The sequence below is a fragment of the Dermacentor albipictus genome, chromosome 2 (genome assembly GCF_038994185.2).
Source record: "Dermacentor albipictus isolate Rhodes 1998 colony chromosome 2, USDA_Dalb.pri_finalv2, whole genome shotgun sequence".
NCBI lineage: Eukaryota > Metazoa > Arthropoda > Arachnida > Ixodida > Ixodidae > Dermacentor > Dermacentor albipictus.
The window spans coordinates 59,691,731-59,715,774 of record NC_091822.1 but is presented as its reverse complement, the minus strand read 5'-3'; the positions used below and the strand labels follow the sequence as shown (position 1 = coordinate 59,715,774).

The following is a 24,044-nucleotide window of genomic DNA, read 5'->3' as shown; positions in this document are numbered from 1 at the left end:
TATGAGGCCACTGAATACCTAGTGTGTCACGTGATTGGGCAGGTTTCTTCCCTGTATTACTGCCGGAATATACAACAATCCTAGCGCGTGCAATGACGCAGAAACCACGTGCTTCTAAACGCCGTCTCTCCGCTTCGGAATGGCGCACGTCTGTGATCGAGCTGCCATCGGCGATGACGATCGTCGCTGCGAATTTTGCAGCCAACTATTCATGCAGAGGAAGAACATGCTGCAACACATCAGGAACGTTCACAGAATGGCCGTGGATGTCAAGAAATTGATGAAATGCGACGTATGTGGCACTTCCCTGCCTACAATGGAGAAGTATTCGGTGCACCAGATCGCTGCGCACAACTTCGAGGCTGACTACGTGCACCTGTGTTCCGGAACAATAAGGGTGAGGAACAGTTTTATTAAGTTTATTCTCAGTCATCGTAAGCAAATGTCGTTTAAACGCAATATTATATGTCGGACTTTTTTAAATTTCTTGTTGCGCAGTGTGCCTCCAAAAGCAGTTGTTTATACCTTGCGGGCCTTTGTTTTTTCTTTCTCCATCTGTTTCGCGAAGAGTATCTTTTGCGCACGTGCCTAATTTATTTCCTTGGGGTATGTTGAAGTTTGTATCCTCGTTAAATTTAATTTGTTTGTTTATCTATCTATATATAGTATAGTCATGTGTGCGCGCTCCCAGCGATGCGCTACATGACATACGTTTGGCATGGTCTGCTTTCCTGCCCAGCAAGTGGAGTGAAATTTGACGTTTGCACATCTTTTTTTCTTTTTTTTAAGCGACAGGAGTAAGCTGTTCTGCGTTCTGACGTTGCTCTGTGCCACATGCGTGCGTGGCCTAGTCTTCGCCTCAATGCACGTTGCAATGCGGCAGAGACGCAGAACCGGGACCATACTTGAATTTGCGGATGTCGCCGGGATGGTTTCCCAGCGTATTGTTGGCAAACTCTTTAGTAGTACATTTCATAGAATAGAGCGAAATGTGACGCTCGCGCACCCTACTCCCCCCCCCCCCCCTTCTTTTTTTTTTCTTAAACGAGAGGAGGGATTTGCACTGCGTTCTCACGTTGCTTTGCGCTACTTGCGTGCGTGCTTGCGTGCGTATTCGCCTCAGTGCCGACCGCAATACACTTGCAATTGCGGCTGTCAGCGGCTTGGTCTCCCGGCGCACTTTGGGAAAATTCTTTAGTAGTACCACAATCCTTCAATTGAAGGACTCTGGTTGTAGATTTCATAAAATAGAGCCAAATTTGACGCACGCGCAATCCATTTTTCTTTAAGAAGAGTGTGTTAGGAGGCTACTTGGTAAGACATCTTTTTGTGAACTTAAACTGCGCTTGGGAAAAGACACCAACGTAGAAGAAGACAGGACGAACGCAGACTAGCAACTGGTTTATTGAAATCACACATAATGCTGCCTCTTCGAACCAGGCGCATGCCCAAGCCAGATCATAACCGCGTGACCATGGAACACTCCCTCGCCAAGCCCCTATCTACAGTAAAAATTCAAGCTCTTCTTGAAAAGAAGGAGCTTTTCAAGAAGAAACTGAGGGAAGGGATTCACACTGTTCTGGGGCGTAGCTTGCACCACGTGCTCTCAGTTCGTCTTTGTCTTATCGTAACAGCATTGCTGTGAATGTACAGTCTGATTCAATATTGAGGAAGGAGTGAGCATAGATCATGCTTAAGTTTCATACTTGTTTCTTATTAAAACAAAACTAATATGATAAATTTTTTGAAGTTATTGCGCATTGCATATTTGAAATTCAATTTTAACAGAAATTTGAGCAATATCAAGGGTGACCTCATGACACAGTCGAGTTGAAGGTGAGGGAGTAAAATAAATGCTACGTTAGCCCGTGTCCAAAGCCTTCAAAGTGATTATTTTTGTTTGCATCTCTCTCCCCAAAGTACTTGTCACCATCAAATGCTATTTTGTGCTTTTATTACAGAATTTCATGAATGGAAAGCAGAAGAAGAGGGTAGCCAAAACTGCTGGTTCATTTTGCCCAGGGACCCCAAAAAGCTGGCCAGTGGAGAGACAAGGATCCACTATTACTGTAATAGATCAGGCGAGGCAAGGAAAAGGGAAGGTCATAGTGACCGTCGGGAGAAAAGTCAGGGGAGCTGTAGGTCTGGTAAGATATGTCTTTCATTTATTACCATCACAATGGACAACACTCAGAGTCCGACACCTGAAAGCACCACTTATGGTCATAAACCAGAAATTCAGCACTTGGGAATGAGTGACAAGGAAAAGGCCAGCGTAGCAGAGAACCTAGAAAGGGGTGTGCCCATGAAAACCATTCTAAAGCGAATAAGAACATCTGTGGCATCCAAGCTGAGGCCCATGCACTTGGCAGAGTGCTCAACCCTGCATAACATCAAACGGCAGTTTAACATTGCTGCTCCTGAACGTTGTCACACTAATGACGCTGTCAGTGTAGACATGTGGGTGCTTGTGATGAAAGAAAAAGGTGAAACACTTGTCCGCCTGTACAAGGCACAAGGTGCAGTGGACCCAAGTGGTACATTTTCTTCAGCAGACTTTGCTCTTGTTCTGATGACAGAGCCTCAGAAGGAGCTACTAGAAAAATTGGGCCCTGCAGGGACTGTATGTCTTGACTCCACACATGGTACTATAGAGTACCTGTTTGACCTGACCACGCTTCTGGTGCTAGATAAAGTAGCATCAGTTGTAGCTATAGCTTATTTCATCTGCAACCACATGAACGAGCAAACTTTGACAGCATTCTTCAAATATCTGGAGTCGGCCATGGCCAAAAAAGTGGCCGCTAAGACATTGATATCTGATGATGCCTCGCAATTCTACAAAGCATGGTTTAGGGTCATGGGTGCCGCAAAACAGAAACTTCTCTGTGCCTGGCATGTGGATAACAATTGGCGTAAGAAGACACTCGAGTGTGTAGAGAGACAGCTAAGGCCACATGTTTACCATAGTGTGTGGCTACTCTTAGAGTTCCTCGTGGAAAAGGCATTTGAAGATTATTTTAAGCAATTCCTTTCTAGTGAGGAAGAAAAACTGAGGGACTTCCTCAAGTACTTCAAAGACCACTATGCAGTTAGGCCGCAAGAGTGGGCCTATCGCTTTAGGACTAGAGCAGCTGTCAACACTAACATGCACCTTGAGAGCAAGCACAGGACGTTAAAGCGTACTATGCTGGAGAGAAAACAGAATAAGCATGGTGACAAACTAATTTCTGCCCTCATGGACTTGACAAATCATTTTTTAATGAAAAGGGCTAGCCAGATGATGAAAGGGGCAAAGGGTAAGGAGCGGAGAACAATTTAGAAGAACCACAGGTCTGGCAGTGAAATGGCAGCTTGTGCCAAAATAAATGAAGATGGCATATGGACTGTGCCATCTCAGTCTATTAAAGGGCTCTCATACAAAGTGTCAAAAGTGAAAGATGGTGCTTGCTGTCCTTTGAGGTGCAAGGAATGCGCAGTGTGTGTGCAAGCACAGTCACTGTGCGGTCATCGCTAATCCAACTAGCAGCAACAAGGCCCATGAGAGCTCACCCAAAGAAGCATGTGAGGCAAGTCGGGCATTGCACATTGTACGGAGTATAACAAAGCTGGAAGCAGCCAAAGCAGTGTCAAGCTCAACACTCTTAAGAGCAAAAATGGACTCAGTCAGACAGGCAATATCAGATGGTGAAGTCTCTGAGGGTGTGGCTGAGAAGGCAAACAATTTGTTTTAGCCAGTTTTCATGCTTGTGGAAAGTGAAAGTGACCCAAAAAGAAAGATGCCAGACCATTCATATGAACCAGCCAACAAAAAAGTTGTGCACCTGTTAAGATTTCACTCTACAAAAAACCCTAGATTGTCGCAGCCATCATCTAGCCTTTCAAGGCCCACTGAAGCTCAAAAGGAAGTCCTTAAATAACAGCTTAGGGACAGCAACATAGAAACTGAAGAGATAACCACGTCAGCAGGGCACGATTACTGGTAACAAGCCTCCAGTGCAGTTAGGAAGAGAGAAGTGGTGCAGTAGTGCTGTGCTGTCATGCCTTATAGAAGCAGGTTGAGGGCTCGCATATAAACAAATCATGACATGTGGTCTCTGATGATTAGCCCGTCTGTTTTTGTCTGTGGTGTGCAGCCATATGTCACAGCTGGATGGTATGTGTGTTAGAGCACGAGAGATGCCTCCATGCTTGTTGTATGAGCTGCTGGTAAGTGTTCTGTGAAAATAGGTACAGACCCAGTGGTTATCTCTGGTATGTGGCAGCTGTTGGATTGTAGTGTGTTAGAGCACGCCTCCATGCTTGTCATATGAGCCGCTGGTAAGTATGTCTGTACATAGGAAGCGCATTGGACGGTGTGTAGTGTTTCAGTGTGCAAAAGCCTCCAATGTGTTTTGCTACTTATAAATTTGTGTAAACACTCAGTAGCGCAGTAGTCATGTTGTTGCACTGCTGAGCTCAAGCCTGCGGGTTCAATCCCAGCAAAGGTGGCTGCATTTCAGTGGTGGTGAAATGAAAAAAAAAAAAAGCGTGTAGTTGAATTCAAGTGCACATCACAGAACCCAAGGTGGTCAAAATAATACTGAGTCCCGCACTGTGGCATGCCTCATAATTCGATCTAGATGTTGTGTTCCATCTGATGTTCTTTATTGCCCATTTGAATAAACTTTTATTTTTCAGATTACCAAAATAGAGGGTATATGCAGTGGTGTTGTGTGCAGTCTGGATAAGTTGCTCTGGTCATGTGCACTCAATGAAAACTTCTGCATATTTGGCTGCAGCAGACAGTGTCATAATGATAGTAAAAACTATGCAGAAAGCTTTAGGCCACTCTACATATCAGATCAGTTTTATATTGCATCCTTTATGGTGCTTATGGTGGCAGAATAATAATTGGCAATGCTTCCTTACACATTTAATATTTTTTCTTTTTTTCTTTTGGAAGAGCAACCTTGGAAGAATAATCTACAACAATGCTCCTACCTTCTCTTTCACTGTCTCCCCATTTCTTTTCTACACTTCAACTTCATTGTACGCAATATCTTATTCTCCTCTTCATCCTACATTGACGGTGTGGGAAAGTGAGCTAAGCGTGCATAAAGATTGCTGTGCAGAACTTAATTGCAGCACTGACGAAGACAAATCTTTGTCAAAAGGTTCATTACAGCTACATTCCCCCTCCAAACACTGTTTATCACTTCAAGCCTTCATATTCCTGTGAGCTTTTGTCTTGTTTAACAGTTGTAACAGTCATACTATTTATTACTATCAATAGCCAACATACATTTAGCACTGCAAAGTGCTGTTTAGAAGACGTGTGAGTTTCTACTTCCCTTATGATAAACACTCCAGACATTCAGTCTCTAATTTATGAAAATCTTTCAAACATTGCCAGTGATGACCACCATATGGGTTAATGTCGGCATGGGACTGAGGCTTTCCCGCAAAAAGAACAGTTATGTTTTGCTCATATCATGTGACTGACAGTTTCTGCTGTAATTTTTGCACTTGTCAACTGCACTGTGAAGAGTTCGTTTCTGTGAATATGTGCTGGCCTGATTCTTCTTAATCACGCATTTCAGATCTTGTGCTGTGAGATGAGGAGGTGTAAAATAAAAACACCGTGTAGATTTCACAATGCCTTTAAGAAACCACGCAAAGCTTGGAGATGAAGCATTACATGCAACTTGAACCAAGTGTCTGGACACAGCAAGTGAAAGTTGTTTTGTCATGAGTGAGGGTGTCGGCGTTACTTGTAACTGCCTTTAAATAAAAGTTTGTTTCAAAACAGTGGCTCAACTCTGTGTTCCCCCGGTAAAAAACAAAACCATTGAAATTTGCAATTCTCTTTTTAAACATAATTGACCAATATGAATAAAAAAAAAACTTTATGAATCAAGATATAAGCTTGCCATACCATGGAAACACTTGAAACTCCTTTTGAGAAGCTTACTCATACGCGAACACATTATAGCAATTATTTTCAATTGTATACCCACAATTTGCGTCGTCACCATGTCAAGTTTCAAGGCAGATTTTTTTTTAGACTCCAGGAAGCCGTATGCTGAATTCTATCCATTGTTTACTGCATTGCATTTGATTTTCTATAACAAATAAAATCGAATTCTCCATTGATTGCACCGACGCTCACGTTATAATTATATGCTATTATTATTGACTAGTTTTTTATATATATTCTTGGACGGTGGGGGCTGCACTGGTGGCGTTCTACGAATTTGCGCCGCGTGTTTGTGCGGGTAAACTTAAGCGCACATTTTTTTTTTTTGCGCGTTATGAAAACAATGCACTGCAGGTATTTTAATTAATGCAACGAGCTGTATGAAATATCAGTCAAGGGGTTGGAAACGTCGCTATAGAGAATCCCGACTATTTTCTTTTGCGTGTGTGTATTTGGAGTTGATGCAGTTTTTTATAATTACTTATTTTGGCTACATTGCGCCAATTGCGCTTCCATAGAATAAAGAAACGCGCGCTTGCCGACTCGATCGCAAGGGGACAGCCTCATCAACATCAATATCAGCAGCAATGGCGGATTTGCGCATGCCGTGGCGCTTGCAAAGTTTTCAATAGTTTTCGCCTTTTAAGTGATTCTTTTGCTATTTTAACGTGTGGAGGTTCATTGTACGTCTGTTTTTTCAAGTTTGGCATGTGTTTTAACACATGTGAAAGTGTAGTCTTTTCTTCTTCAGCGGATATATGTACAAGACCCCGTTCACCGTCTATCAGGTAAGATGTGTACGTATGCTACACGCAAGCGTAGTGCTTCATTAAGCCACAGTGCACTACAAAGTTAAGCATGAACGGTACACAAAATTCACAAGTTCGAAGTATTGCCAAGAACAACCATTGATTGGCGAAGTTCTCACAGGCGTTGCAGAAGTTGTTGGGCGCGGCAGTGCTGAACGTAGCGTTAGCGGCTTAAATCGTGTTTTTTTACTAGTAACAACGTGTCACTATTTCATATTATTAGCGGCGTCTCCAGGACACCAAATCGGTAACGGGGACACCAGAGCTAGAACCCGGACTGGTCCATGGGTTGGGGCTCGCCGAGGCCTGCGCGTGCTAGTAGTATATCTATAATGCCCGTAGGCTGTGTGTAAGTCGTACTTCCCGAATTTACTGACGCATTTTAAGATCAGCTGTCCGCTTTCGCAGACAAAAAAGCAGGAGTCAGGGTGGTCCGTGGGTTGGGGCAACATAACCTGCTTCCAGTTTCGATCCCTCCGCTACCCTTTGGGTACCCTGCCGCCTCCTTGATTATAATCTAATGCTCTCCTGAGGCCTCTGTTTGCCGGTTACATGTGCCCTCCTGGAGCAGTACTTGTAAATGAATCCGATCTATCGTCGCAACGAAAAAAGCGCCCCGCGACTTCTACAACACCAGTCAGAACCTTGCCCATTGGTTTACCTATGTGTGGCCGCAAATACCTGAAACTCAATGCCAGTTCAACATATTTGTTGGCAAGGGTGTCAGGTCGTTGCTTTGTGTGGAATCGGCCTTTTCTCAATTCTTAAGAATTTAACTGGAATGCACCTGACCAGTGCTGCTCTGTGGTGCTTGCCACCAATCCCTTGGACAGGGAAGACATGAGTATCCCTGTGCATACACTTTATACGCAGTGGTGTGACCGCTTCCTTTGGGAAACTACCACGTTAGCGATATTGTGAGCGCAATGTGGCTTTCCTTCATCTTCCTCATCCGTACGTAGTGTGTCGCTTCTTCCTCGCCATAGCTCTAGCTCGGCAAGAATAAAGCGGTTCCTTAGAAGTGGTGAAGGTGCTGGGGTTCTGCATACCAAGGGCATATAAGGTAACAGTGCTTGTGCCTTTAATATGTCGCATTCGATCATTTTGAGACGTGGTGGTGTTCATGCGTTAGCACAATTCCAGGACATCCACAATGTAAGAGGTACATGATTCTCTAATTGTATACTCTCTCCAGGCCTTTCTCACAACCTCAGCACAAGTATTGGGAGCATAAAAAAACTGACAAAGCTGGTGCATGAATGTTGCCCGATCAGAAAGATCTGGCTCTTGGACCAAAGCCAATTTTTTTTTTTACATTGTAGAGGCAGACGGGCATGCTGTAAAGTTTCTAAGAACTGTCCCACCATTGCTGACTCTGTTGTACATTTATCAAACCACTTGATTCTCACCAAGCTCAAGCTATGGTGACAAAGACGCGCCACATGCTTTACAGTCACATATTGCACTCGCAATACATCTGTTATGCCAGTTTGCCGAAATGAGCATGCACAGTAGTGACGAATTCACTATGCGTGCACAGGGATTTGCCTTTCCTGTCCTATGGGCTGTTGGCAAGCATCACAATGCTACACTCGTCAGGCACACCTCAGCTTTCAGTATGTTTACATTCGGTTGCATGAACATGGAGGGAGTGCGTTCGCTGTAATCAGTACCACACATTTTGCTAATGTAGGCTTGAGTGGCTTTCCCATGCCTCCACTAAATAGTCGGAATACTTCCATGTATGATAGAATGATGAGCATTTAACCTCCAGACATGCAGCAGTCTTTACACCACTGCAAGGCAGAAGCAGCCTTCTCACCATGTTCACGCTCAAATAAATCCCATCATTAAGGCATTTTATGGGCCTCCCAAACCGCCTGCACCACCTGAATGATGTCACTTGTTGTTGCACCTGGCTGTTCATTTCATTTGGCATCCTCTGTTCGCACATATTCGTTTCCAATACAAGAAAATTGCAGGGCTGGTTCGCAATCTTTTCTGTTTTCCTTATTTTTTTTATGGCCTTGTAAAACTGAGAAACGATAATGAAAAAAAGAAACAAAGGCTGCCTTCCTGTTCACCAGTCAAAGCATTGTTGCTTAGAAAGAGGCGCAGAAAAAGATGTATATGCATGTCGGACAGCCTGCACAAGGTTTTGTCTTTGTCTCTTCAAACATCGCGTACCTGCGTCAGTGGACTCGCTGTTCTGTAGCATTATCCCTGGCAGCGGAAGCACTGTCCCAGAGCTCTAAAGAGTCATCGGAAGCACAGTGCTAAACCTTCATCCTTGAAATGTGAAGAACGTCACTGGACAGGACGAGAGATGACAAGGTGAGACTGATTGGGGCAATGTTGTGGTGATGGGTGCCACCTGGTTGAGCGCACAGTATGGTCCCCTGTCCTGAGAAAAGCTTTTCTGGGAGCTCTACACAGTGGAAAGGGGACCAGAGAAGTACAAGCGCACCAGGGGAGAAATGAAAGTCTCATTGTGAAGCATGGTACTGTCATTTCTGGTTGCTTCATGATGCAGTAATGATAGTCGCAGCACAATATTTTCAATTTATTCTGGCAACTCGCGATATGCAAGTGAATGCTGCTTACTCTGATCATGTGGCTGCGTTTCAGTGCTTGGATATTTAAGGCCACGTTGCAAAATGCACAAGAGATTTATAATCGACTTCGTGTACTCAGAAAATACAAGAACAGTTCTAATAGGACTGAAAAGACAGAGCATTCATGGCGTCGTTCAAGCTCAGTGTCCTTGAGCGTGCACAAGAACTAGTCTAACTGATGTTATGACTGGCCTGTGTGGTCAACGATTTGTGTCGCGCCACCAAAGCAACAGCGAAAGGCTGGACCCTTTAGATATGCCGAGCCGCCTGCAACCGTTGGAAAACGCCTAGGAGGCCCCAATAGCAATAAGACCTTATCATTTGTGCAGGCATTTTCGCCAGCTTACCCGCGGCTTGCACAACACCCTGATGTCTGCTTAGTCTCCACAGTGTTGTCTCCCTTCAGCAAGTGGGACGATTAAGCTTTGTGTGTGCATTCGTTCTTTCTCTTAGTCCTCGGCAGGGAAGATGCCAGCGTTGTGTGCGTGTGCGCATGTCAGTGCCTTTCCTTCTACTGAGCCAGTGGGGGTTAGAAAATTCGTTGAACACTTGCATGTATCGAGCGGCAGCTGCCAGCGTGCAGAGTGTTTTCTCTCTCCTTTTCTTGAGCGAGGGTATTCCAAACACTATAAAGGATGTCTTCGCTAATGGACTTCAGCCTTCAGTTTTTGAGCAAACTAGCATGTCTGTCGCTCACCATCGGGAAACTTGCAGAGTTGACCACTCCGTAACAATGTGAAGTAAACATTCATTGCTACTCGTTGAATTGTTGCCGTATCTCCTGCCTGGCCCCCTCGGCACTCATGAGCCGCTGCAAAATGCAGTCAGCGGCACGATCCGACAACCAATGGTAAGCTCCAGACCACCAAGCCCACGCTACTTCCACAGTCTTGGGTTCCCATCTTTAATACGGAGCAGCAGCAAAAAAAGAATTGACATCTGTGAATAAGGTATGCGGATGTGGGCTGCTTCCCTTGAACATAGGAGGCAAATGCCTTCAGGAAGTTCAGTTGCACTTTGTTATATGAAAAGGCGTCTCACCAAGATTGGAAGTTGCAAACCGACAAGTGCAGTGCATAGATCACACACTAACAATCCTGTCTCCAAATTATCAAAATTATGCACAGTGGGAAAACAGCTGAAATTTTAAACAAAAGCCATCATGGTCTCAACGAAGCCCTGCTTCAGCCAGAGTCAAGGTTACATGCACAAATGTCTCTATGTAAAACGTGCTGCCTGCAATATCACCAACCATGGCACGTGACTTTCGTAAGCCAACCAATGTTAAATGCCATCCCTGGATGTGTGCCCCACAGCAAAAAAGGAAGAGAAGAAAAAAAGGAAAGAAAAGACGGCTCGTCATGCGAGTGTGACGTGAACCCTTGGCTCCGTCATGGGGGAAGATGAAGAAGGAAGATCACTTGGAGGCAAAGGGGTTGAGTGCCGTCACTTTTAGCGCTCGCCTCCTGGCAGCGTGAAAATGCAACATTTCAATTTCTTCCATTTCCTTTAATAATGAACTAATTAGAAATATTTGTTTGAGGAAATGCTCCCTTGACGGCATCTTACAACTTCCAATGTACCTATAACTAAAATTTGCCATGGTGCTTAATGAGAGGGGCTTTTCAGCCCAAATTAGATCCTGCAGACTATAGTACAGTATGGAAAATATGGTACATGGAACTGTAAAATTTAATTTTCCACAGCAATTTCTATCTGTGCAGTTGGAGTTGGCTTTGTCATAGCATAGATATGAGGACCGTGAAACAACCTTTATTCCCTAAAGATCCTGTCCTGTAGTATATTTGAGCATTTACATAAAGGCATGGAGACCCTCAGTGTGTTGCAATCTAAGTGGCAGCATATAGGTGGTGTGTGCTGCCTGTAGAGATGCCACTGTAAGCCATCTATGTATTGGCGGATTTCTGAATTGTGGATGGGAGAAGGCTCATGGCTGTTCTGCCTTTGCACCAAGCACTGCAGAGCACAGTGCTACAATTTTCTGTTTGTGCAGTTCGAAGAAAATTATTCCTGCAGTGGCAGTCACTACACAGAAAATGCACCCTACGAGAGTGGACAGAGTTCCAATGTGACTGTGGTTTGAAATGGTCCAGCCCCTGTGTATACAAGCACCGATTTTCCCAGACAAGTGTGACAGTGCCTGGCTTTGAATGCAGTGTGCTGCTTCATAAATATTGCAGTTGCCCAGCACTAAGCTGCCTGGATTATGTGGTTGCCATAATGACTTCTCTGTACCCGTGGGACAAATATTTGCACTCGAAATAGCGACAGCAGCCATGCATTTCCTGCTGACAGAATTAGGTTCCACAATGTCATCTGATGTATGCACATGCTGTGATGTGGTTGGTGTGGCCATGCTCTTTTTTCCTCCCTTCAAGTATGCTGGTAAACTGCCACTAGTTACAGATGTCTGCAAGGAGCGCACACTGTGTGAGTGCTGCACATGAATTGAAATTACGATCACCACAGTGATGATAAAGGACACATTGAAAGGTAATCTGACAACACTTATCAAGACTGTCTAGTACAAGTTTTCTGTGAGAGATTTCCTCAGGGTTGACAAAAACCATCTTAGGGACCATTTAATGGGGTGTTACCGCCCACATTATGAGATGGAAGAAAAGGAAGCCATTAGGATTTCTCTGGTGGTGCAAGGTGCTCAAATAGATGGCTTTGAATTGCAGTAGACATAAATATTATCATTCTTTCTGTCTGGGCACATAACTTCTTTGCCAACCTCTCTGTCATCTCTGTAGCACATTAATTTAGGATAGTAACTCCACTCTGACGCAGGAGATGAAAGTGCATGCCAGACATGCTGACCACACTGACTTGGAGAGTGCCGCTTTCTTAAATGTGGCAAAAGTCTGTGTTTTGGGCGAAATAAGAGCTCATAGGCAATTTTTATCTGTGATAAACAGAAATATGTGCTGCCAGTGGTCAGACGTCATTGAGGTCGAGCTTCTCAAGCAAGTAGATGCCATCGAGAAGACCAAAGAAGCCAGTGATTAGCCATTATGCGCAGCAGCTTCAGATGGCAAAGTCCAGCTGGGGTTTCTCTGCACAAGGTCACCAAGTGGCATTCCTAAGTAACAGATATTTTTTACCCTAAACTGCTACCCTAGAGTGGCTGGAACATGCACCGTTCGTTCCAAGCATGCAGCTGTTATCAAAGCTTAGTTTAGTCAATTATTGAGGCTTAAGATGGTTTTAATGAATGTACATTAGGAAACAATTGCAAAAGAATGTAAAAAAAATTTGAATTGTGTTGACTCTTTGGTGGCATACTGTTGCTATTCCTGAAGTTACGTCCTCAAATGACTTATGCTCCAGGTATTTGAGTAAAAACTATGGGTGTGGAAATATCAATTTTTTAATTTCAAAGCTAATTCGAATAATGAAACCTAAGTGCAAAGCGAATATTTTTCGAATATGAATACTATTGGTATTGCAAAAATCCATTTGCACCTCTGGTTTTCACCAACCAGAGGTGCAAAATAGTTATACTACATAGACTGCATAGCAAATAATGTACAGGGATATTGTTTCGTGGTTTACAAAATTCTCTAATACAACACTTTTGTTTGACAATGTCATAATTGTAGTTACTTAATGTTTCATGAAGCAAGGACAACAGCTCAACATGTTCGAAGAGCAATGACACCTAGTGCATGTCACCATCGATTCAGACATCAAGAAGAGCTGCTTAAGTGTCTGGTATCAGCAGGTCGCTCTTCGCAAGCCGAGCCAACAGTGGGCACCACGCTTACACCATCGCTCAAACGGATCTTCTTTTTGGACCAAAATGTCATCATGCAAATATCTTTAAACCTGCGATTGTGGTAGTGAAAATTTCTGCCACGAGTGAAAATTTCTGCTGGTTGATAAGCTCATCAGAGTCTTTCCACAGTGCTGATGTGGAAGTGGCCCGTTCAGAAGCTTTTGTTGTTGAATGCATACTTCGGTTCCTTGGTGATGAAATTACCCTTCCTTTCTCTAAATCCAAGGGCGAGATCTCGCATTCTGAATGTTTGCTTGCGCTCTCACTATTCGCCTTCACTGTGCTTTCGTCAGCGGTCGTCTGCTTGGTGAAGCGGGAGCACCAATTGAACACTGCCTACTCACTGATGTAGGAGGTGAAGCAAACATTCAGAAAGTTAGAAGCTGGCGCAATTTCATCCCAGGTTGTTAATCCAGTTTGACATTGAAGCATCCTGGTAGTATTAAAGTACTTTAGAATGAGGTTCCAGAAGCATTGCCAAGTTTGCCACTTGGTGAAATTTGTAGTTTCGAACAATTTAGGCTCTTGGCGAGATTAGCAGTGAACACAGAGGTTTTCACATGGCGATTGGTGTTGTCCAAATGCATGAAGAGGTCACAGTATAGGTACTTAAGCTAGTGTCGGGTAACCATAAGCACCCGCAGGGGCCCCGTGACAGTGTCTCCTTTAACTTCAGATATGCTTCACTGCATGATGATAAATATGCTTCGCCGCATAACACGACTCTGCTGCAGCAAAGGTGACTTAAACCGACAACAGCCGAGAAGGTGCAAATAGCACTGCACTGCCAGGTTCTTGCTGTTGGCCTTATTTTTCTTCTTTTCACAGTGTCCTTACTGTAAGTGCACTCCAGAGTTACAATGCAGGAATATGCATGTGTGCACAAGCTTTCTTTCAAGAGTAACTCACGATCATAAGTTACGTCATCATGGTTTCGTACTATGTTACGGCATCATAAGCGAGACATAATAAAGGGGGCCTCAAAGGCTGCGGGAGAGACTAATCTTTTGTGCGAGATTGTGCTATCCTTGCTGCACGCAGTGCAATATTATACGACTCTCATGTGTATGGTGGCATTGTCGATTATGAATGTTTCCTTACTGCGTTAAAAAAAGGTGTAGTGCATCTTTCAGATAATAATGGCATTATAGCTTCAGAGTTGTTCCAAGTTTTGGGGACTTGTTCACTAAAAGTACATTATTAGAAAAGCTTTAGAATGTCTAGGTCATAATTGCATTTGAAGAACTGTAAGTCTTCCTATACATAGCAATTAGTAGCTTACTGTGCGATGTTGAAGGTGGTTTTTATTCATAGGCCCTACGCAGAGAGCAGCAACACAATGCCTGGCATGTGACCAGGGTTCGTAACAGTGTTTGCATTTCCAGTGCTCGTAACTGATTCAAGTATTAATGCATAAATTTGCTTTATGAATTCTTTGTAGACAGAAGGTGCTTGAATATTGGTTGCATGAAATGCGCCAATACACACTGTATACGTATAGGGTGTCTTTTATTACCATACAGATTTTCTTGTTTTCAAGTTATGAGCGCGGAAAATGTGGCATTCTTGCAGAGGAATTCCTCTAATGCACTCTCATTTCTTACAAATCTTGAAAGTTGCACCTAATTCAAGATATTCATCATTGAATTTCACTGGTAAATCGAGGTAATATTGGAACTGAGTGTGCTGGGAGTGCAGAAAAGAAGGTCCCGCTATCTCATCAGATGGAAACATCTTGGCCAGTCATTGTAGCTGCTGATACGACACACTTTGCCTGGCAAGCATGTGCGTCAGTGTGCCATGTCAGGCTATCATTTAAGCTTTGTCCCACACTTCTTGACAGGGCACTGCCGCCTGATGTGGAGGAGGATGCACCAAGTTTTGATTATAATGAATATCTCAAAATAAGTGCAATTTTCGAGATTTAGAAAAAGAAAGGTTGTGCGTTCACATGCGACTGCCTCCAAATATGCCATTTAGAAGGCTGCCGTCAAGTTACTAATAAAGAAGCGACTGAATTTTTCAAAATTAATTTTCTGAAACTCGCATTATTAGCAGCATAGTGTGTCCACCTCACCTAGAAACTCCTTTGCAAAAATGCCGGGCTCTCCGTGCTCAAAACTTTTTGCTAAATATCTGCATGGTTAAAAAAAAGTAGATATGCACAATTGTTTATGCATGAAAGTCGTACACTATCACTTTTCAAGATTTTTGCCCTTCTATGCAACACCAGAAAAATTGGAAATAGAAGCTTCAGGTGACCTGTCTGATTTGTTGCAAGTTGCATGGCCATATTATTGTTTTAATTTTTCGCTATTACCTTTTACTGTGATGTCGCCACTGCAGCAGCTCGATCTCGATGGCTGTGGCTTTTCATTCCAGGTCACAAAGCTGCACCCAGGTAGAGGCAGATTCCAAAAATGCTTGTGTACTTAAGTATAGCTGCACATTACAGAATCCGAGGCCCTCAACAATCATCCGTAGCTCACGAGTTATATTTTATTGGGATTGAAGAGCAACGTTTGTGCTATATCCCTTTATTTCAGACGAAATAATGTGCATGCAAAATTATATCTTCATTACTTTACACCATAGTACCAATATCTGTCGTGCGTTGATTTTTGATGTCTTTGCATTTGCTATAGCAAGGATTTTTAAACATCAGCCACACAAGAGAAAATAAATGGTCAAAGAACCAAGAAATGGTGTGTAGCAGCTCCCTTCTTTTTTTAATTGGTGGCAAGTTTTGCACTCGTTGTGTACTTCAATAGAAGTGTTACCTTCCTGCTTTGGAACTTTGTGGTTTTGTTCTGCCAGCTGCTTGACCAAAACAAGCAAAATGTACTTCGGATATTCCACAATTCTGTATGCATTTGGTACAATAAAATTTGTTTCAAGAATGGACAAATGCAGTGATGGTTGTATTGAAAACTGCAACATGCCGATTTTAGTTTCATGCTTCATTAATTTTCTCAGAGCCCCAAAGAAAGCATGCGAGGTTTGAAAATATATCATGCGACGAAGTGCTGGCCTGCCATGATATTAGTGCACTCGGTCTAGAGAACTGATTGATGCTGCACATACATTGAACATGGTGGCCATGACCATCCCTCATGAATTGGCATTCCCTGCCTAAACCACCTCACCAACACAGCCTGTTAACAGCAAGAAAGCTGTCGAGGCTTCCAAGAATTTCTATGCACTATAAGTATCGCCCTACTGAAATTACTCCATTTGTTTGCTGACAATTGTCTTGACAAAAGTGAAAGCCGAATCAGTTGTGTTCGATCAGTTTTATTTACATACAACCTATTATAATGTGGACCTTTCTTCCCCTCTTCAACTGTTCCACAGCTGCTGCTGCCATCTTGCATGCCACATCGAGGAGGGGGCGGGGGCAATGTACATGGCAGGTGCATGGGAGGATTTTCCAAGGAACTCTGGAAAGCTGTAATCAAATTGTGGGCAAAGTTTAAAAAGTCTTAAATACAAAAAGGGTGAAGAGTATTGTAACCTTGTACATGATCACACCACATGTTTCAGCTGCAGCTGTAAGTGCCTTGTCTCAACCAAGCTACAGTTCTTGCAATGTTCCACTTTGTGATACTCAGTATGAATTGATAAGACTAGCTGCTATTCTAGTGGTTGTGCAGGCCACAAGGGAACAGTGCCTGGCCTTTGTGCTCGTATGTGTACATTTCTCTCTTTCGGTCTCGCCCAAGTCACACCAAAATGTTATCCACAAGTGTCGTGCCAAAAAGGCCTGGCAACATCTCGTATTAAGCCGTTTGACCCATTTTATTGCACTGATGCACACGGTGCAACCAAATGTAGGAAATGACATCGCCTAGGTGATTAGTAAATTACCCTTCTAAAATACCACAAGAGCAACTTTGCTGTGGCAAGAGCCTTAGCAAAAACATAAGAGACACAAAAATGAAGGAAAAGCGACACCTTCAAGTTCCCGCACCAACTCACCGTGACAAGCACAGATTTTGACAGTGTCTGCTTAAGCTTAGTTATTTGGAGATACATGCAGTTGAATGCTTTTACGAGCATTGAGATGCCCCACTATGCTAGCTTGCCTTTTATGGCTATAGAAAGTTGTATACTGCCACAAGTCTGCCTATTCCGATTAGAATCTATAGTGAAGCTGCTTTGAGCAACAGGTGGTGTTCTATTTCAGCGCTAATGATACATTGAGAGTAGTGTGCCTGGAAGGAATAGAAAAAAGCATTGCAGAAGCTGCAGTACTTTGTGCTCGCTGAATGATCACACGAGAAGGTAAAGATGCCATCAGAAAGCATCTTTCGTATGGAGTCTCTTTAAAAGAAAAACACTACAACTAGACATGGTGACAGTTGTGGGCAAACTAAAATATAATGATAGTTCAAGGTGTGGTATGGCATGTTTATGCTATTTCTAAAAAAATAAACACGGCAAGTGTGTCCATGCCAACAATTGACACAGGATGTGCAGATGCAAAACTGCAATACAGCACCACGCCGTCAAAACGACAGTATGCAAGTGGTGGTCCAGCATCAAAACTTCAATGTCCCTACACTGCAACACTGGGAGGCCATGCTGCGTGACAGAAGCCTGGGTGGCCAGCAGGCACTGCTCTGTCGGGCACAGGACGTGGCAGCAACTATTTCTCCTAAGGATTCAATGAACGGATTTCTCTACCTCACCCACCATGCGATGCACCATGTGAGGGAATGACAGTGCCACTACTCTCACAGGATATGGATGGTGCACAACACCACCTTGAGCATCGGAGCGCACGTCTGCCTGTGAGCTCTGTGTACTACAAACACAAGTGGTGCATGCAAGGTAACATTTAACACATCACTGCCAAATGTCATCAATGAACAGAAGCAGCAAAGAAAGCTGCTTACATAATTTTCACAGTGTGTCGGAACTGCATATTTTTTACATCCTGTCTGCATGCCGCATTGTTCATCACTGCTAAAAAGTGCATAGTTGCATGGTACTTTTTTTCGATTTTGTGCACTTTCTTTTGTCTTGAAAAAATAAAGCAGATGTCTCTCAATGAGCCGTAAGTACTAAAGTTGCTCAAAAGGGTAGTTTACTGAATTGATTGCATTTGAGTACTGCAGGCCTAGTTTCTTTCGGTCTTTCTCTTTTAAAGCCTCGGCACAAGTTAGCTGAAACACCCTGTATACTGGACAGCTTGCCTGGCTGCCCGCACCATCGTAGCACCGGTCGTCCATCCTTATCGCGCACACGCCAGCGTCGTCTGGTGTTCCAATTGGCTGCAGCAAAGCGGACAGCTCTGGCGGGCAGGAAAAAAGTGGTCCGCGAGCGATCGGGCTTGCTGCCTCGTTTAACGCCTGCTTTTATACGCCTGGCCAAGAGCTTTGCCCGGTTTAGCCGCTCCGTCTTCAGTATGAACGTGCCTTTAGAGTAAAAAATCAACAGCTTACGCTTCCACATTTTTTGCTTGGTAGCTACATTCAATTTGCTTGCTCCCCGTCTTTTAGATGTCTAGGCTCCTCACATTTTAACGTGGCTGAATAGTGCACAAATCAGAAACGAGAGTTTCTGTGGCCTAGCCTTCTCACACTTGCAAGGATACCATCCAAAATTGACCTATTTTTCTTATGAGGTGCCCACTGATTATGAGGATGCTGACATCGAAGGATCTCGAGTGGTTCTCTAGCATTTTGGTGACAAACGGAATAGAGTAAATGCCGAGCTACAACTGACTTGATATCTGTCAGCACCAATGAACGCAGTAGTTAGTATTCTCACTAAATTCAGAATCCAGCCCAACAGCAGATGGACACCAGTGGTTTGAATCCCCCGTGTTGGCAAATTTAACTGGCGGAAATCAAGCGTTTAAAAGACACGCACTTAGTTCCATCCCTTCAATCTGTGAGCATAATGAAGATCAAAGGTCAGGTTATGTGGCTGCAGCACCTTCTGTTCATGCAGCATACCTTGTGTGCAAGCCACATCTATTTACAACAGAAACAGCGCTTTTCCACCCGTGAGCAAATGTTTGGAGTTAAAATATGGTAGAATTTTTTATCCAGCCAATGCGTGCACGCTGAAATCCAAGTGGTACAGCCAATATGTGCCTGTTTAATCACTGCAATGCATTGAGACACTTCCGACAACGCACGGCTGTACCAGAAAAGGTTTTAATTTTTTTCACTAATGCTATGTACTTATGAACTTTTATGAATGTACCTGCAGCTTTCGCAGGCTTTCGAGTAGCTCGAGCGTAAAGTGGCCTGTGTGTTATTGCTATTCAGCCGGAGTGCAATAGGAGCCAGTCAAATGAGTAAAACATGAAGTCAATGTGCACACAAAGACTACATGTACCCTTGCATGACTTCGTGCTACAGGTAGCTAACAGCTTCCAATTCACAGTTCTTGTAATATGCTTGTGGCAGCCATCTACAGTGATCTATTTGATTTAACGGGGATGTGTATGATGGCTGAAAAAGAAAAAATATGCTAGGAAATATATTAACACCGATGGATGCAATATATCCTTTCCGGTAGAGTTTTGCACAGAAAAGTTAGCAGATTCCATGCATATGTGAAAATCGGTTATAAGTGAAGCCTTTGTAATGTTCAGTAAAATGCAACCACTCGTTCACTTCTATAACTCTGTAACAATGCATGACCTGGTCTCGTTTAGTTCATTTTTGTCCATACTCGGTTGCTTTCGATGCTGACTTTCCAACTTCTCTGTGGCTGACTTCTTAAATTTCCTGTTGTATACTTAATTTCTTGCCTCTTGTTCTACGTGTCTACCCAGTGGCACATGTTGAGCTGCACTTAACAGGTAATCCAAGTTGCCATTTGGACACATGCCAAGCAGCACATATCCAGTGCCATCTAATAATTTGATAACCTGTTTTGGTAGCTGTGGGCACGAGAAATTTAGACACCTAACCGCACCAAAATTCAGCTATTATGAAAACGCGGAATTTCGATCAAAAGAGTCCATTTGCCGCTGTGGTGGTTTGAAGGACGGCGACAGAATAAACCAAACATTGTAGAAAGGGAAGTAAACAATCTGCGCAACCGCTCTATTGCGTGTTTGACAAAGAAATTGACGAAAAAATGTGCTTAACGTGATTCACAAACATGTCTACACAGGAACGTTCAATGGTAGAAATTACACTTCACCGCTACAGAGTAGCGAAGTTGCCCTGAATAGTGGGACCAATATTTTCCGACCGCCCAACAAAGAGTGAAGTGCGCACAGTATGTACGGCAACACTTGCTTTGTTCACCGCAGTAATGCCACCCTGTAATGGAGACAACTACGACAAACGGTCCGCATTTCTTCAGCAGCGAGGAAAAGTGACATTTTTTTACCGAGTCAGAAATAAGCCAAGCGTGTTCCTGACGGTATGTAACGGCATGCCGCTGGAAAAAAGGGGTCCATACCTCGGGGTTCAAATTCCGCAGACACTGCATGCGCTTCAGCGTAGCCGTCAATTTGCGGTTGAGCAAGCGACGTTTTTGCGTTTTCTGTTCCGCATCAGCATCTTCTAGCCAGCGAGAGAGCACCTTGAAAACCAGCACGACGGGCGCCGTCTCGCTGAACAATCAAGGCCTAAAATTTAAAAGAAAACACAACTATTAGCGCTTACTGTTTCAAATTCTGTGATTTCAGTAGACTTACCTTGATGTTGTTGCATATTTCTTGTAGATCCATGTTGCTTTCACGGTCATTTCCGCCAACATAAAGAACGGCGAAATCGACACGCTCGAAGCGCATCCTGGAGACAGCCCACGCCAGCCACACTGAATTGTAGCCAGCAAAACTGAATGTGCAGTCTTTAATAGACTCAATTAGGCGCAGGCGCGACCTATTAAAGAATTTAACCTGACTCGCCGACAATGACGCCGCGCAAGGACGGCATGAGTGAACACGATCCAGCGAGGCGTAACAAGACCACGCGAACGAACCTACGTGAGCCGGCAGAAACCACAGGGATTTAGCAGCAGCACCTAGCAGCGTCTTTCCCTAGGCTTACAAGTACCTATCTGGGGGCAGGGAGTACGGCACTGGCCCACGTCACATCCGGTTTGCCTCTAAACCGGGTACAGCCGGCCTGCGGGGATACGCTTCTATGCAAACAACCCATATTGCGTCACATGGGCGAGCTATCTGATTGGCTGACCAGGGCGCGTGGTCGATAATTTTTCCAACTTTATGGTGAACAAATGATGCTCGTAATAGTTGGAATGTTAGTTACTTTGTTTTTGTAAAAAGAATATAACTTAAAGAGAATACACAAGAATAGTTTTTTAGTACACTTCAGCACTTCCGGCACACAGCAAGTGTCGTCTGCTTGTGTTACAACGTACTCCATTTTGACGAGAGCTCCGCGGTCAGAGTCGGTCTCAGTCTCTTCGCGAGCACTATGATTCGACTTTGTTGCCTTGTGGACTGCAAACCACAAGTCTAGTATTAGGGCAAACGCAAGCGCAAGGGGACAGGGTCTGGCCGCTTGACTGTGCCGGGATGAGCCACGAGATGAGCAGAAGGGCAAATGTGAACGGTCTGCACGGTGCAGCCACCTGGTGGCACAGAGCTCAACCATACACAGTAGCAGCAACGAAGTGTATTCTTTGCTGCTGGTGTGTATTTTTCGCAGGAGTGTAATCATCAACACGTTGATTTAAAAATGCTTAAAATGCTTTACACTTGGTTAGAGCAATATTAGCGCTTTGTTTGACTGGTTAAGCGCTGCGCCAGCAAGTGTCTGGACCGTGCAGACCGATCAGGCTGCTCACGTACGTCTACGCTAAAGTTCCTTCATCAGCTTGAGTTTATGCCTCCAGTCATTTGCCGAAATGACCAGCTTGCCTGTTTTTAGCGGAGTACCGGACACGTTCGGCGCTACGACAGAATGCTCGCAACGCACGCTGCTTCGATAGCTCTCGGTCGACGGCCAAGCGGAGAGGTCTCGCGCGGGAGGGGGCGTGCTCCTGAACAACCGGAAGTGAGCGATGTGACGTCGCATCGTGACGCTGAACCAGTGAAGGCGGAGCTTAGCGCCGCTCGCTCGGCGAGTGAGTTGAGGAGGAAAAGCATAGCTAGGGAGGAGGGTAACTTCTAATCGCTTGCAGCTCCATTAATACGTAACGCTTCACTTAAATTGTGCTGCGAATGTTCTACTTAAGCTGTACCCTACGCGCCTACAAAATTTGTCCGAACCGTTTCAGGGGCCCTTTAACCAACTAGCCCACCAACACATGCTCGGCATGTCTTGAGCCCGAGGCTTTGAAAGTGAGCCCATCTACTCGCTTTTCCTCGTGAATGACCGCTGCCGTATACCACCCCCCGCGGCATGGACCGGCTACATCCACGTAGAAGACTCCGCGTTTGTTGCCGTAGTGGCGTTGCAAGGCGTCCGCCCTCGCCTGGCGACGACCACTGTGGTCTTCCCTATCCATTTTTGTGGGGAGGGGTCGAACTCTGATGGCACGTCTCCAGAGTTCGCGCACTCGGATCCGCTCCTGAATGTGAAAGGTGTGTTTCAAGTGGAGCCTGTCCAACAAATGCCGTCCCGAGTTTGTCTGAGCTAGACGTGTGTACTGGCTGGTAAGGTGGGCTTCCTTGTGCTCCTGAAAGGTGTTCACTACTCCCAAAGCGAGAAGTCTCGCGTTCGAAGTTGTGACAGGGAGGTCAAGGGCCCTCTTCATCACTTTGCGGAGGATGACTTCGAGTTTGGCTTCATTATGTTTCCGCAGATAGAGATACGGGACCGAATATAGAATTCGGCTTGTTATGAAAGCATGAGCTAGCCGCACAGCGTCCCTGCTTCGTAATCCCCCTCTCTTGTTGGACACACGCCGCACCATTCGGCCCACTTGGTCCCCAACCTTGCGGAGCTTTTCTAGTGTTGTGTCGACTCTTCTTTGATTGTGGATAAAGAGTCCGAGAATTCGGAGCTCCTTGGCCTCGTGTATGGGACCGCTAGCCAAAAAGAGATGTATTTGTGTAGTGTCCTTAGGTGTCGGTCTAAGGTGCACAAATGCTGATTTGTTTGGTGCACACTGAAGTCCACAGCGCTCTGCGTAGCGATCCACTACGTGGGCGGCTGCTTGCAGGTTTTCCTCTATATGCCCTATGTTTCCCTCTGTGGCCCAGATGGTGATATCGTCGGCGTACAGCGCATACCGCACGCCTTCAATGCCGTTTAGCTGGGCAGGGAGATGCACCATCGCAAGGTTAAATAGCAGCGGGGAAAGCACAGCGCCTTGTGGCGTCCCCCTAGAACCCATTTCGTAGGGTCCATATTCAGTGATTGGATTTTGACGAGTGCGGCTCGATCCGTCAAGAAATCCTTGATATAATTAAATGTGTTGTTGCCACAGTGGGTCTCACGGAGGTGTGCTAAGATAGTGCTGTGTTTAACGTTGTCGAAAGCTCCCTTTAGATCTAAGGCCAGGACAACTTTGTCGTTGTGAGGGTGCTCCGTTGGCTGTAATATGTCGTGATTGAGTTGTAATAATATGTCTTGTGCCGACTTGTGTGGGCGGAAGCCGAACATGGTGTCGGCAAAAGTGTTACGCTTTTCCAAATATTCTGTGAGCCTATCTCGCACCATCGTCTCCATTAGTTTGCCCACACACGATGTGAGCGAGATAGGTCTCAGGTTGTCCGTATTCATTTCCTTTCCTGCTTTAGGAATGAAGGTGACAAGCGATGTTTTCCAATCGAGGGGTACGGGAGTCTCCCCTTTCCATATGTCATTAATGTAGTCAAGAAGGGCTTCATACGCGCGATCCGGGAGGTTGGCCAGCAGCTTCACTATGACCTTGTCCCGACCGGGCGCAGTGCCTCTCTTCATTTTGGCTAA

The 24,044-nt window shown here is 44.6% G+C and overlaps 1 protein-coding gene and 2 long non-coding RNA genes across 3 annotated transcripts; 2 read left to right on the top strand and 1 right to left on the bottom strand.

Annotated features, from left to right (window-relative positions):
- Positions 1–69: 69 nt before the first annotated feature.
- Positions 70–5,793, top strand: LOC139055947 (uncharacterized). Its single transcript, XM_070533627.1, has 2 exons — positions 70–397; positions 1,962–5,793. Exon 2 carries the CDS (start codon positions 2,180–2,182, stop codon positions 3,320–3,322), a length of 1,143 nt encoding a protein of 380 aa, XP_070389728.1. The 5' UTR covers positions 70–397; positions 1,962–2,179; the 3' UTR covers positions 3,323–5,793.
- A 761-nt stretch (positions 5,794–6,554) lies between these two features.
- Positions 6,555–15,326, top strand: LOC139055946 (uncharacterized). Its single transcript, XR_011512031.1, has 2 exons — positions 6,555–6,747; positions 13,030–15,326. It is a non-coding gene; the product is annotated as an uncharacterized lncRNA (long non-coding RNA).
- Positions 15,327–16,461: 1,135 nt separating this feature from the next.
- Positions 16,462–21,240, bottom strand: LOC139055945 (uncharacterized). Its single transcript, XR_011512030.1, has 3 exons — positions 20,855–21,240; positions 20,617–20,785; positions 16,462–16,633 (listed from the first exon to the last, which is right to left on the bottom strand). It is a non-coding gene; the product is annotated as an uncharacterized lncRNA (long non-coding RNA).
- Between the last annotated feature and the right edge of the window lie 2,804 nt (positions 21,241–24,044).